Raw genomic sequence first — 16,406 nt, forward strand, 5'->3', positions numbered from 1 at the left:
GTCCCTACTGGAACTTTGGATTGAATATGCCTTGGAACTTGTACAAAGGGAACAAAACCATGCGAGCAATAACATGCTCCAGGATGGTCATCCTCCACGAGGTGCTCCAAGTGATGAAACACTTCCCTAGGTGTTTCTATCTCCAATGCTTCCAGCTCCAAACACGTGTTCCCATCTTGCGAGGGAATTACATCTTTCCAAAGTCTCTCAATCTTAGCACCCACCAACGATAGTGTTCATCAGCGGTTTTGGACCACCATAATCCAACATGCAAGAACCTCGGGAGACATGTTCCTTCTGTCCAAGCAATTAATGAACAATCCAATTCCCTATACACAAAGTCTGCGTACTTCCACATTTTAAAGTACGTATACTGCGCTTGTGTTATAACGCCGATAGCTCAATGATCACCCTTATGCTCATTTGCACATTGCTACTGACACATCACTAACTTACGGCCCTCGGTTGTTGGGGCTTCGGAGCTCTCATGTGTGTATTCTCCATGTATGTGAACCATTGTTTGTGTCCTCGCTTATGTGTGTGTGAAGTTTGAACTGCCCCTAAAGGGCTAAGTAAATGTGTGTCCACCACATCCATGTGTATGTGTGTGAACACCTCTTATGTGGATAGGATAAGTGTATGCCATGTGTCGTGTGTTTATGTGATTTGTGTGAGTCAAAAGATAAGGTTCTAAACGTAAAAAAAGCATGTACTTGATTCAAGTTTTACAACATTAATCTATGATGATTTGAGTCATGCAATTTCTCTCTCTCTCTCTCTCTCTCTCTCTCTCTCTCTCTCTCTCTCTCACTCACTCACGATGGAGTTTCATCCTCCATAGCAACAGCTGCTGCCTAACCCTAAACCTACTGGTCTTTAATTGGTATGAGAGCTGCTTTTGTTCAATTATGTATCTGCTAATCAGTGCCCTCGCCACCTGACCGTCGCTGTCGCCTCTTGCTCGTACTGCCGCTCTCACCCAACCACCCAGCTGTTGCCCACTTGCCTGCGCCACCAGGCGTTGCCTTTGCCACCCTCGATGACGCACAACTATATGCGCCCGACTCAACGTCATGGTCACTCTCTGTTAAGGTTCCAACAACCTTAATAAAAGGCCACGTCAATGGCACACTTGCAGGCTACTATCAGCTGGTCGGTATCGCCACCCGCATCTTTTTTGCTACAAGCATGTTGACCTGCTGACCTTGACTACGACCAGCAACATCGTGCTTGTCGCTCCTCTACATGTGGCACCTGTCCTCCACGTCAGCACCTGCTGCTTGCCGCCATACAGCATACAATTTGGGGATTTCTCAAATACATGGTAAAATCATCTAATTGAAGGTGTCTACATCACAAAAAAAAGGGTTTTTTTTTAAATTTCAGTACTTGGCATGAATTGAAGCCTCTCCAACACTCATAATTTGAGGGTTTTCAAAATCAGGGCAAAAATTGCCTAAATAACCACTCCAGTATTGATAAAATTTGGGGCATTTCAAAAATTGGGCAAAATTTGTCTAGTAGTTGTTCTTGTAATTCATAATATTTGGGGCTTTTTGTAAAATTGAACCATTAGCTTCAAATTAAAGCATTTGTAGACCACAAATTGGAGTTTTTTACCCAATTTGATCTTTTAACCAAAATTGAAGACTCCATCCCTATAGTTTTGAGGGGATTTTAATTTCTTAAATATTTATGTTTTTATGTGTGAGTGTCATGGGTCCTCTACCCAGGGTGTTTCTTGGAAAAGATTTGTAATAAATGTTTGTTCTTTGTGCCTTGTTTTATATAAAAGGCTTCATGTTTCCATTATCCAGTTAGGAGCTAGGGGGTGACTAAAGTGCTGGCCTCGCTACCTTGGTTGCATTATGTGATTGGAGCACGGCAACTACTCGAAGCGCTACAGCTTCAGCACTTGCCGCTTGCCATGTAGAAAAAAAAACACCACCTCTTGGCCTTCTTCTTGGCAAAAAGCAATCTGCTAGCTGTCTTGGCCTTCAACGCAAAGAGACAAAGACTCCCATGCGGCCGCAACAATGCAAGAAAACCCCGTCTGTGTAGATCCAAATGCAACACTTCCGCACCGGAAAACAAATCTTGACTCGGATGCCAAGTTGGAAAATACAGTGATCACAAACAAGGTGAACACCATGAATATATTGTTGAAAGTCAAGCCGTGGATGAGATCCTTGCCAATGTACCACAGATGACTCTCATGAGTGGAAATTGTGAATACAAAACCAAGGGGGGCTATTTATAGTGGTTTAGAAAGCCAACTAGGGCCAATTGTAGTCAACTGGACCAGAGCCCAGTTGTGTCCACACGAGTCTACTCACCAGCCAGTTTATGCCCACCAAGAGTGGTTCCACACACATAATACAAGCTTGGGCACACCTTGTCAATGTATACAGTACCAAACCCCCTAGTCAAGTGAACATGCAAGACCTCAGACTATCTCCAGACCATCTCAGGGGCAGCTCACAACATGGAGATATCTGTCACGTCAAGCACACTTTAATCCAACAGGATGGACTTGGAATCTAAACTAAAAGCATCTTCAATGTTCATAGGAGTGGTGTTCATCACGAAGATGTAGAAGGACATGCGATAGAAAATGCTATCAAGTTTGGGTTCCTCTATGCCTAAATGTCTTGAGCCCTGCCAAGGATCACCAAGTATAGTAGCACGTGCGCATGATCAAGAAGAAATTAGGGTGTTCAAATCCACCATGATCCATAGCTGTAGAATTCAACTAGCTTGGGAAGTTTAGAGTGCGATTTTTGGGACAGGGATGGGCTCCAAGGAAGATGGTCCAACTGAGAAGTGTTGCACTACAAATAAAGGCCTTTTTTGAAAGGCCATTCTCAATGCCAATAAGCAGGGAGATCATCACCTGTTGATGGGTGGTGAGTGTGGCCCTTCTCTTACCACAAATAAAGTCCTTCAAGGGGCCAGTCTCATCACCTTGAAGGTCATGGTACCGAAATCAATGGAAAAAGGCGGACAGCTGATAGCTTAATCATGTTACATGTATGTATTACATTATCACAATCTGTGTAATTGGTTATATTGCCAAAAGTGCATTCACGAACACTACAATAATGGCTGCATTATTCATAGTAAAACTGAGAGCCTCAAAAAATGCATGTGATGGCATTCATTTTTGCACGAGATACAAAGACTTGGAGATCAACTCATGAGAGGCGAGAGGAATGGAGTGAGAACAAGACACTCAAATCACATCATTTTTTGAGGAGGGGATGCAGGGAAGCAGACTAGATCATGCATAGAGACCCACGGACGACATCTGAAGAGGGGTATGCAACCCGGTCATGGTTTGCACCTTCAGTGGCCATCACTATCCACTAGTCAGGCTTTTGGTTTCCACTTTTCAGTTACATTATGCTTTGTTTGATTTTAAGGGATAACCCTCTGCATCTCTGATCACAGCATTCCCACATTGTATCATCATTGCTGTTTTTGCCCCTGGCAGACATTAATATGTTAACGAGCCTTCCTTTCTTTTCTGAAAATCATTTGTCAGATTTAGATTACTAATTGAAACCAGTGTACCCAAGAAATTCAATGGCTACTAGTGGTGATTTTTTAGGAACATGAAGAGGTTCTTCTTGCTTGCTTAGAAAGTACTACCTTTTGGTGTGCAACAGGAAAGATAGAACAAGGCACTTATGATGAATGCAGGGAAGTCTATGCAATTTGGTTAGCTGAGGTATTTATGATCCTTTTCACATGGCCACTTTGCTTGCACACACAATTCAATCCGTCCAAAGCATCATTGTCTTTGTAAGTTGTTATGTGGACAATTGTAATAAGAGTGCCATGCCATCTGCCCAGGCTTTCAGATCTTTACAGGAAAAAGGACTTGTTGATAATAAACCAGCAAGAGTTGAGAATAACAGTCAGTCTTCAGCAACTGACAAATATTCAGGTGAATAATGTTATAATATTTATGGCATATATAAGAGAACATGCTAGCATCATCTTGTTATGGACATCTAAGATATATGCCTTTTATGGCATGTTGTGGGGTTCAGGATCGGTAAAAGCTAAGCCAAAAAGGAAGCTTGAGGCTGGATTTGTAGAAACTCAAGGCCATGGAAAGTTCTCCAAGAACTCTACCACTGCACCAACTTTCAGGGAAAACGGGTTGAGGCAAAGTGAGCAACCGCTACAAACTTTGCTTTCCGCTCCAGTGAAAGCTTCACAGCACCTGCAGCAGCACTTCTCCATGGCTGGTTTTACATCTTTCAGCCAAACAAAGCTGGTTATTGTTTTCTGCGTAATGGCTGTCATACTTCTCATTCAGACAGGTGCCATCATGGCTCTAACAAAATCATCAAAGGTGCAATATATACCTGTTAGCTTTCCAAGAGGCGGAGAGTGTTACGGGACTTCTGCAAGGCATTATGGAAGGCAAGATGCAGCATGGTTGGAGCAGTCTGCCCAGTTATTGAAGGAGGAGATAACCATAATGGAAGCACGGTTGGAAAACATGCAGTACAGTCTAAATCTTTTGAAGGTCAATCTAAAGCTGGCCGATAAGTCACCTCAAAATTCACCATCATCTACCGGGTGAAATGGAGGGTGTTCAAGATATGCATGCTTTTCCAAGGTCCTTAGTATGTGCCATATCTCACATGCAAAGAGAAGCAGACTAATAAGGGTCTTTTCACACAGTTGTGACAATAGGAAGGGGTGGAGTGGGTTTGGGGGGGGGGGGGGGGGAACAATCCAAACCATAACTTGAGGATGGACTGACTATCCTGCCCATCCAGGCCCCCACCCATCCCACTGGCGGGATATGTGTAATCAGCATGAAAATGCAAGCTTGGTTAAGTATTGACCTGATAGAAGGATATATTGTTGGGAAAACATGCCACCAGTGGTAAGTCTTTTATGAAAGGGCCTTTTTGTATAGAGAAGTTAGGTGACATAATAGTCCCCAACTTCCTTGCCGACCTGTAAGCATGTAGCTATGCAGTAAGATGTCTAATGTTTCAAAGCAGAGGTTCATGAAAATTATTGAATATCTTTATCGAAGATAGTGCATTCATGCAGTGTGCAATAAAAGTAAATGGCTAAAAATAATGTTGCTGAAATGAGTTCATGAGAATTATTGAAGATTTTTATAGAAGATTGTGCATTCACCCAGTGTGCAATAAAAGCACATGGCTAAAAATAATGTTGCTGAAATGAGTTTGACATTAAAAGATTAGTGTGCATTGTTTTGACATTAGAAAAATGTGCATGTATAGTACACCATTGATGGGAATTGTTGTTAGTAGTAACTTGGCTGCGTCCTTCTAAGCATTGAAGGACATGGAGTTATGGATAATCAAGGAGCCTACATTGTTCTAGTTGAGATAGAATGGAGCAAATATGATTTAAGGCAACATAATTGGTAGACAAGTGGGTGGTGCTGAGGGATGGGTGAGCATTTGTTCACATGCTTGAGCCTTCAAAACAAGAAGTTTCTACCTTTAAGAAATTGTTTGTATGGATGCAATGAGGGAATAATAGAAGTGTAGTAGAAATCTTAACTTCTATGTTCATGCATGATGAAAAGCGCTTTTTGTGTTCAAGCTTTGATGTAGTCTGTGTCTTAGGTTGTAGCTTGACTTTCTTGGATTTTAAAATGTGTGTGTTTGGGGGGGGGGGGGGGGGGGGGAGAGGGCGGGGCCATCACTTTCCAAAAGGAAAAGTAGTCTCTCATTATCCTGCCTAAAGAGTCAATTACCAAGCAATCAAGATGCTAAAAACCAAGGCCTTATAGTCAAGGTTATTCATTCATTGTTGTGATTGTTGTGTCAAGAATCCACAAAATGGACCAATATGGAACTAGGTGGGTGAAACACCCCAAGCACAATAAATCACTTGTGTGCTCGCAGAAGTACGACACACACATCCGAATACTTCATATCCATAGTCCCAAATGCATAAGCATGAGACCAAAAAGTACGATGAAAGGGGTATGCTAGCACTCACCACCCAACCATAAGCTCCAAACCGTGGATGTTGTTGAGCTACAAGCCAAATGGAACTTGGCATCATCAATATCACACACAGAACATGTCTCATACCATGCACTCCTAACTATCATGGTTGTCTTGGTCCTCAAAAACAACAAGATCATCTTTTACTATCCATAGTTGGGCCCTTGGAATGTCCCAATACCAAGGTCTAGAGTCCCATCTTATAACTCTCTTACAAATGAAGCACATAGCTCAATTCACAGTATAATAAACTATCCAACTAGCCTCAATGCTAGCCTCATTATGTCTAGACAATAGGGACATAACATTCTTCCCCTCCTAACGATAGGAAGATTGGAAGACAAATTTTTGAATTTGGCTCCATAGAGAAGCAATATTCTTCTAAGTATCGTCTTCATTTGCACGATTCTTCCATTTAATCAATTACTATAAAAATGTCCAATTCTTAAGGGTTTGTTCTCTATGACCAACCACCACATTTGACTCATGGGAACATAATGATAAATTTTTAATGGTCTTAGCTAGGTGACGGGGTCAATTTTGTTTTTTTTTTGGGGGGGGGGGGGGTGGGTCATGACATTTTGGGGACTATATCCCATATTCTACTAAAGAACATCTCTTGGACATATAAGAGATTCATAAAGGTTACATTAAACTGCCTTATATTTTGGAAAAGCTCTAGTGAAGGTGTGGGAGTAGGACCAAGAACCTCAAGGAAGTCGTCAAACCATGTCGAACCAGGAACTTCAAGGTGTGCTCCCTCATGAGAAAGTGGGTAAACCATGTTACAGTATTTCAAATGTTTGGTGTTGTCAATCCCTTTATTCCAAGTAGAAAACACATAATAGCAAGCACACACAATGCAAGTAGGAGTCCCACTTTCTATAGAGCTCACTATAGAAGTTCCTTTACCATAGAACCAAGTTCTAGTTCTACTAAGAACATGGAACACAAGGAAGGATAACACGCCAATGTACGGGACTACCTCAAACCAAAGGGATCCACAAGGACATTTACATAACGTGTTCTCAGTCCCACCATAGTGAGCCAATAGCCTCAAATCCAAGCCGACATCATAGGACAAGTGCAAGTGAAAACTGCAGAACCCAACCCCATGCAACAAGAAATCCCTAACTCTAAAACAAAGGGTTTTGGGCAACCACTCCCTTATGTTCCACCGTCACGTGAATATGCAAAAGAGATGCTTAGGATGGCGTTTGAAAAAATGAGAAACATAATACCTAGAGGCTCAAAGCTAGGCCAAAAAAAAAAAAAGCTAATCCATATCTCAAAGATGATCAAATTTAATGAAACTGGAGATTCCATTCATTATCTAAAGAAGTTTATGCAAATTTGTGAGGCCATGGGAAGGATTGATGATCCCACCAAGATCTGTTCATTTGGGCTTTGCCTTGAAGGCAAAGAAGGCAAGTGGTTTAGGTCTCTAAACCCACATGAAAAGGCCATCTACGAGGTCTTGAGACACCCATTTATTGTGGGATTCTCACCCATAGAGAAGCCAGATGGACCCCCATTGCATAGATCTATAACCTTAAGAGGAGGTTGAAACAATGTGAGACTACATGGCATTGTCTTTTCACAACAATTGCTTTGCATTAGTTGAGCCAATTGTTGATTAGGGGTATGAGCGAGATTACTTTTCATTGTCAAGAGAGAAGGGTTGGGAGTGTGTATGTGTGAAAGAGTGGAAAGAGATCTAGTCTAGTTGTGAGAGAGCGATGAGAAAGCGTATGTGTGTCAATGAGAGAGTAAGATATGTTTTCTTCTAATGTTTTAACTCATTAAATGCCATCCATGGTGTGGCTTACTCACTTATCTTATTTTATGTACAAACATGGGAGAGTGTGTAGATGGAGAGAAAGAGCCAAAAGTGTGTGTGGGTGTGTCTAAGAGAAGCACATAATGGGTGTGTAAATGCTAGAGAGGAGAGACAGCTTGTGAGTAAGGGAGAGAGACCTTGAGAAGAAAAGTGGAGAGCAACCTTGAGAGCACAAGAGGTTGATTCTCAATGCCAAGAGGGAGAAAGCCACAAAATTGGTCTTTCCAACTTAGAAACGGGCTTCAATACCCCCGACCACACTGCTTCTCTAACAACATAATCCCCGGCCTATCTAACATTTCTGTCGAATCTAGCTTCTATAGTAGCAACCTCTGATGGCATACCAACACAAACCATAACCACTGGCTCATTCAAAGCATTTCCCGCAACTCGATAAAGCCACGGGCCCCCCTGGTAAGAAGACTGAGCCAGCGGCAAACCAACCCCAAAGTTGGTCCAATCACAAGCAACCAGCCAGCATACCAACACTTAACACCAAAAACAGGGTGTCCCTAAAATCACTAGCAAGAATCCACCAGTGTGAAGAAGATTGCATCCGATCGCTACTGGCATTTTAACATGCAATGATCAAAGCAACACCAACATCCATGCCTTCTAGACAATCGATAAGTGAAGGTAAAACACTTCTCACCCTCATTTTATTGCTTATTTTTTTCTCCCCACTAAGTGGGAAGAGTGTAGAAGAGTGCTCCCCATGGAGGGTAGAGCTAGTATGGGATTGTTTGAAGGTACATTGCTTGGATAGCCCAATTTCTAAACCACCTGCAAACTCAAAAGAAATTCCCGCTACCACCAAACCCAAATCAGCTTCCACTTACAACCAAGACCCTTGCAAGTTTCTGATGTGCAATCAATCCTCTTGACTCACACCGGAACTTAGGCACATAGAACTAGACCATCCTTTCTACCTTGTGGTCCATCTGACACCCATCCATACACCTATGCCTTCCACATCACAATCATACCCAATGGTCTCATTGCAACCACACCTTATCAAGGCACTCTGACATCAACTACCATTGTTGTAGGTAGCATCCATGCCCCATCCCAACACTTTTCATTTGATCGAGTTGTCTTGTCGTATTCATTGAGTCCTGTCCATACCCTTTTTTCCTCCATGAGTCATAATTCTAGCGTCTGCACACTCATAAGGGCTACTAGCTTTCCATCCATGCACGCCACGCTTGGACTTCATGAAGTTGCCCATTGGGGATTCCTCCATCTTGCCCAATCAAATGGGCATCCTAATCACGTTATATGAAGTCATTGGATCCAAGCACCCAAATGGAGCTCTTCACACAACCAATGATTCAATCAACCACACTTTACATCCCTCTCCAAGGCACAAAACTTGCCTATATTCACGCTAATCAAGCAGGTTAGAGATGCCCAAAAGGTGAAAACACTATTGCATGCCCAAGGTGGCATTGTCTAGGAATCCCCATTTTCATCCCCAAGCTGCAGTGAAGCTTTGTAATGCTTCCCTTCTTTCTATCGACATCGCCATGATTCAAGTAAGTGGACCAAGTACCCACCAACACTTCAAATAGAGGCTCAAGAAACACCTGGGTACCACCCATAGTTTGTGGTTTACCAATGTATCTACTAGACTTGGTGTCCTAAAGTTTTCCATACCTATGGACAAACCTAACCTCATTCACACCCAGGTCCATTTGGCTACCACCCATAGTTTGCGGTTTACCACTAGGGCAAGGTTGGGTTGGTGATGAATTGGAATCAACGGCACATGATATATGCATGAAAGCTTGTTGGAGGTACTTACAAGGATGCCTACAAGGACAAGGGTTCTCCAAGTACTGGGTCATACCATGGACCAAGTTTGCAACCGCCGTGGTCCCCCATCCAAATAGGTACTTGGAGAGTTGGCATTGATGAGGTTAGATGCAAGTGCATATGTCTGTATATGCCATAAGATGCGATAGGTGCATATACGTCTATATATGTCGTAAGATGTGAGAGGTGAAAATTTATGATGCCCATAGTGAAATATGCACGTGATGTGCATGGGAAATGGGTGGAAGGTATGCCTGCATGGTTGCACTTCTGCCCTAACACAAAGACTTTTCCAACTCAACTACTGCTTTCTTTGACTCTCTTGCTGCTTTCTTTACATTTCCTTGATAACCCTTTTCATTAGGTAGTTGATGGCACTTAGCTTTGCCCATAACTACAATAGAGTTAGGGCCTCTGTGGCTCAAGGGATTTGGCATTGTTGAGTACTTGAGATAGAGGTAGTGTGGATCAAATGGGCGATTTGGTAAAAGATGAGGCCACACAAGGTTCCTACTAATTTAAGTAAGGTCTAGGCAATGGGTCGTACCATATGCCAGTGCCCACCATGGTATCCCCATATAGAGATGCTGATGAGGCCCAATGTAGATTCGTGAAAGAACAGTGCCTATGTGTCGAATACATGTAGAGCTCATGGATATATTATAGGTGGAATGCATGGGCATTGGGAAAAAGTTGGGCTTGTGTAGAAGCTTCTTCTGATGGAAACTCCAACACTTTGCTTTCTTTGACACTTATTTATGTGTTTCCTTTGACTCTTATTTACACATGGTTTGAGATAGGGAATTGGTAAATGATATGTAACGAGATTGGACGATAAGGTGAGTGTGAATGAGGTTAGGTTTTTCCATAGGAACGGAAGACTTTAGGACACCTAGCCTAGCAAATACATTTGTTGGCATTTTTTCCATGAAGAAGCCTCATCTCTCTACATTCCATTGTGATATCGGGACATAATCTCATGTTGTGCAAATCATTCCATGGGGTCCTCATTATGCCAATCACAGGGTGCAAATCGCTTCTTGAAGAGCCTCTACACCGCTTATCACTTTCCATGCTGCCTCAATAAGAGACCTGCCCATCAGGCCTATCCAAAGCTTCCCATCACTTTACCATTCATCTGGTTGCTGGCAAATCAGTCCCAAACTATACCATTTAACCTCAACTATCACCTTCATGGCATATAATGGACCATCCACTTCCCCCAGCAATAGTTTCACCACCAACTTGGGCATCGACTTGGGTGATTCTACGGTCTCACCATTAGAAAGGGGGTATGTCTATAGGTTAACACAGTTTCACTTGCCCGAACATGAACGTGAACGTGCACCTTTACCATCTTACCCACACAAACAAACACTTAGCTTTACGATAAGACAACGGTGGAATATATAAAGTGGCCTTATCATGCATTGAATATCAAATAAGAGTAGTCTACGGACTTAGTGTACATAGTTGCTTAAGACTTGTAATAGAGGCCAAACTGTTTTAAGTTTGGCCGGTCTAGTGTGAAAACTAGTCATATGTATATAAGACATTTTTAACAATAAGTAGTACACAATCATTCAGTTAATGGTTTTCTTATGTGAAAATTACTCATTTGTATATAAGCCATTGTTGACAATAAGAAATACACAATTGTTCGGTTGCAATAGTTTTCTTGTGTGGTTGCACTAGTTTTCTTGTGAGCTCTCTTTCTTCCCTTTTCTTAATTGCTTTCATTGAATCTTGTTTGCTTGATGGATGCATGCTAGATAGGTTTGATTGTTGGTTTTCTTCTTGCATTAGCTTCTTCTTCTTCTTCCCCTACCTTTTGTAAGGGAGAACCACCACGAAGACGGATCTGAGGACTCTCTAGTCTTTTGTGACTTGTTTGATTCTAATAATGGCATTCAAGAGGTCTCCTCTAATTGTTATTATGTGTATTATCATATCTTCTCCCAAAATAGTACTATTCACGGAATCCACACTTCAGTGATGTTGATAATCCTAAATTGATTTCTAGTTACTATACAAATTATACAATATGAATATCCCATGTTACATTCATTTTCCTTTGTTGTAAATTGAACTATGGATTTTTATCTTTCTTATTAATTTTAGACTTTTAATACTCTTCACTTTCGCTTATCTTTTGTATCAATTAAAAGTCATCCGACCTAGATCTCTTTTTCCTTTAAATCTAAAGAGATTCTTGAACTACAATAGTTAGACAATTGTTGTGATAGTAGCCACATTGATTTGTTGTTAAATCCTCCCTTCTTAATGTATGGGAACATTAAATTTGTTATCAAGCCTAGAGGTCCTCCCATCAAGTTTTCTAATATAGGTTTGTAACGTTTCTACATTATTTCTCATCGTCGTTTCTTGCCTCTTTTTCTTGATAATATGCAATATAATGGTGATGAATGTGATAGTCATGTCTTTAAGAAGGTGTTGTCTAAGGGGAGACCACTTTAAATCTTTTCCTTGCAACAACAAGTGGTCCTGACCCGCCTCCGGCGGGTCTAACCCACTCTTTTAGACCCGCCTTCGCTCGACGAGTCAATTTTGCTAACCAGTCTAAATCACTATCCACACATGTTAGTGTCTATTACACATACACATGCACATGAAACATGTGGACACACACACACACATGCAATATACATGTACATAACATATGTACATATGCACATGTAGATACACACTCATGGACGATAGGTGAGTGTGTGCGTGCATTTGTGTATGTACATGTATATTTATATAATACTTATTATAAATCTAATGTAATAAATAATTATATATAGTTATTATTTATTTACTATAATAAAAATTATGTATTACATAAATATATAACTATTTAGATAATAGACATATGCTAAAATATTTTAAAAAATTTAGTGTATAAATATATATTTATTTACATAAATCTTATATTTTTAATATATTTATTTCTTTTATAAAAATTAAATATTATTAAATAAATCTATATTTAAATAATAAATAATAATATATGTAATTTATATTTATGAAAAAAAATATTATATAACAAATAGATGTTTACTATATAAAGAAATATTTATTTATACAAAACTATTCCTATTTACATAATAAATTTATAAGCATATTTTTGTTATATACTATATATATATATATATTTATTTATTTATATATTTATATATGTATTTATTATTTATTTATTATAATAGAAAAATATTTATTATATAAATATATAATACTTTAAATAATAAACATATCTTGTCATATTAATTTTTTTCTTCGTATATAAATATATATTTATTTACAAAATAAACATATAATTTTTTTAATATATTTAATTATTTTATAATAAATTAATATTTATTAAATAAATATATATTTATAAAAATAAAAACACATGTTTATTATATAACAAATAGATATTTATTATATAAATATCATATAAATAGTTTCTTATTTACATAATAAACATGCTAGTATATTTTTATTATATATTTACTATATAATACATACATATATATAAATATACATACATACACACACACACACACACACACACACACACACACACACACACACACACACACACACACACATATATAACTACTTACATACGTACATACATACATGTGTGTGTGTGTGTGTGTGTGTGTGTACGTATTTATGTATGTAATTTATTTTAAAATCTATGTGAATATGTATTTATTTACATAATAAAGATATAACTTTTTATTTATCATATATTCATGAGAATAAATAAATATATTTGGCATATAACAAATAGATGTTTAATATGTAAATAAATATATGAATAGTTTTTTATTTTCATAATAAACATATAAGTATATATTTATTATATAACTATATATATATATATAATTTTATAATAATTAATTTTCTTCATATAACTTTTTATTTATTATATAATTAAAACTTATATTTATGAAAATAAAAAAATTAAAGCAAATAGATATTTATCATGTAAATATATTTATATTTTTATAAATAATTTCTTAATATTTATTATATAAATATATATATTATTTAAATGATAAAGACGTATATTTTATATTTTAAGATCGCGATATTTCTCAAATTTGATAAAGAAAAATTCAATGTATATATAAATTTCTTTACACTCACACACACACACACACACACACACATATATATATAGTTTATTTTGTAAATATATATTTATTGTATAGATATATATTTACATAATAAATATATAAATTTATATTTAGTTTATATTTATGAACATAAATATATATATATATTTATCAAATAGCAAATAGATTTTTATCACGTAAATAAATATATACTTATATAAATAACTTTTTATTTACATAATAAACATATAAGTATATTTTTATTATATATTTACTATATATTAACTAAATATTGTGTGTGTGTGTGTGTGTATAATAAACACGTACATTTTCTATTCTATTTATTTATTGTATAATAAATATTGATAGTAAAATTTTCATTTACATATATATGTAGTTGGCAAAGAATATATATATATATATATACATATATCTTTTCACACACACACACACGCGCGCGCGCGTGCACACACCCATTTTATATAGTAAAAATATAATAGAAATATGTAAATATAAAGTTTTTATAATTTTTACATATTCATTATATATTCTATATTCTATATTTATAAGAATAATTAAATGTGTGTGTGTATATATATATCTTTACATTTCTCTCTCTCTCTCTCTCTCTCTCTCTCTCTCTCTCTCTCTCTCTCTCTATATATATATATATATATATATATATATATATGTGTGTGTGTGTGTGTGTGTGTGTGTGTGTGTGTGTGTGTGTGTATTATATATCATGTTTAAACTATATGTATAGTTTAAAACATTATATATGAATATATCATATATACATATAATATATAATATATATCATATATAAATTTTATATATATATATATATATATATATATATATATATATATATATATATGTATGTATATATATATTACATAATATATTTTATCTGTATATTTTATATATATATATATATATAATGTTTATATATGTGTGTGTGTGTGTGCGCGTGCACGCATGTGTGTGTGTGTGTGTGTGCACGCGCGCATGTGTGTGCGTGTGCGTGTGCATGTGTGTGCGTGTGCGTGCGCATGTGTGTGCGTGTACGTGTGTATATATGCGTGTGCATGTGCGTGTGCATGTGCATGTGCATGTGTGTGTGTGTGTGTGTGTGTGATACATAGTTGTAGAAAGCATATATATACGCCGGCTCTCTTCTTCTTATAGTCTTTGTCGTAAAGCTACCGCTATTTAAAAAAATATCTCCATTTTTTCATAAGAGGAGGCTATTAGAGTTAAAGGTCAAGCTTGGTTGGTCCCACCCATTGTGTGGTGCTAAGGCTTGTGCGAGCCAGGAGCATAGAGGAGCCGCCCCATGTCTTAACAAAAAGTTGCCATGTGGCAACTCCCCCTTAAGATATTAAAGATTTATAGGGGTAAGTTATTGGTATATCGTCCCTCCGGGGTACCTTTTAATGTGCCCGCTTAGATGCATGCGCCCACAAGTCTCCCTGGGTAATGCTTCATCTGCCATCTAATATAATGGGACACTTTGTGCACGGTCCCTTCCTCATCTGCCCACCAATGGCCCCTACTCCTTCTGTGTGTGTGGCAATCAATCTAGCCTTTTTGAATCGGTGGAGGTGCTTATAACCTACTTAGGGAGCCTATCCCTCTCTCATAGATAGGCCTGAAAAAAGAAACACTCCCTCTAGATTACTCCTTTAGGTGCCTTTTTTTCAAGACACCCTCCTTGAATGTGGTGGTCCCTCTCCTCAGTTGTGTAGCTCTATTGCACTCCAAACCCACATGGGCCCAAGTGCGGAGTGAGACTACAACTAGAACAAACCCACGGTGGTCCCTCTCCTCATTTATGTTGTTCTATTGCACTCCAAACCCACCCATTATGATGTGGTCCCAAGTGCGGAGTGGGTTTACAACTAGAACAAACCCACGGTCCAAGCTCATGTAAATTTTAACTTGAAGCATCTCCCCCTTCATCTATCTTTTCTTCCCTAGGTTCCCTAATGCAATATACTCCCTACTGTCTCGACATAATGAGGCTAGCATTGAGGTTGGTCAGATATTTCATTACAGTGTGAACTCATTTATGTGCTATAAAGTTGAGTTTATGGCTCATTTGTGAAAGAATTCTATGATAAATTTAGACCTTGAAATTAGGGCATCCCAAGTTCCTAACTGTGGATAGCCCAATGGATTATTGCATTGTTTTTTAGGAGTATGGACCATGAAAGTCATGATGGTTGGTAGTGCATGGCATGGAATGTATACTTTGTGTGGATGTTGTGGATGTTAACGACTCTAGGTTCTTCGTGGCCTTTAGCCCGAGTGTGGCTTCCTTGTTGTATTCAGTTTTTAAAGCCTATGGTTGGGTGTGGTGAGTGCTAGCCTATGCCGTTGATTGTTCTCTTTGGTTACAGTGTTTATGTATGTGCAACTATGGATATCAAGTATTCATATTGCTTTGGTTATGTGAGTTAATCTTGGGTGAGCATACAAGTAAGTGATTTCTTGCTTGGGGTGTTTTGTTTAGTATTAGAGCTTGTTTCATGTGTTGAAAATTAAGCTTTGTATCAAGGCAAATGGCTTAGCATGTTTGTTGAAAGAAATTAGAGAGCTTTTGGGTTATATGTCACTTGA

The 16,406-nt window shown here is 38.1% G+C and overlaps 1 protein-coding gene across 6 annotated transcripts in view; it reads left to right on the forward strand.

The window, feature by feature from the left end:
• Positions 1 to 5,120, forward strand: part of LOC147616928 (protein VASCULAR ASSOCIATED DEATH 1, chloroplastic-like) — a 64,560-nt gene extending 59,440 nt beyond the window's left edge. For all 6 annotated transcript variants that reach the window (XM_086776573.1, XM_086776575.1, XM_086776577.1 and 3 more), the window contains exons 15-17: positions 3,669 to 3,730; positions 3,856 to 3,949; positions 4,056 to 5,120. In XM_086776573.1, coding sequence (XP_086632699.1) covers positions 3,669 to 3,730; positions 3,856 to 3,949; positions 4,056 to 4,597 — 698 coding nt within the window. In that variant the 3' untranslated portion in view covers positions 4,598 to 5,120. The remainder of the gene's footprint in view (positions 1 to 3,668; positions 3,731 to 3,855; positions 3,950 to 4,055) is intronic.
• The last annotated feature ends 11,286 nt before the right edge of the window (positions 5,121 to 16,406 follow it).

Source organism: Cibotium barometz, chromosome 37 (genome assembly GCF_041138505.1).
Source record: "Cibotium barometz isolate CiBa-2024 chromosome 37, ASM4113850v1, whole genome shotgun sequence".
Taxonomy (NCBI): domain Eukaryota; kingdom Viridiplantae; phylum Streptophyta; class Polypodiopsida; order Cyatheales; family Cibotiaceae; genus Cibotium; species Cibotium barometz.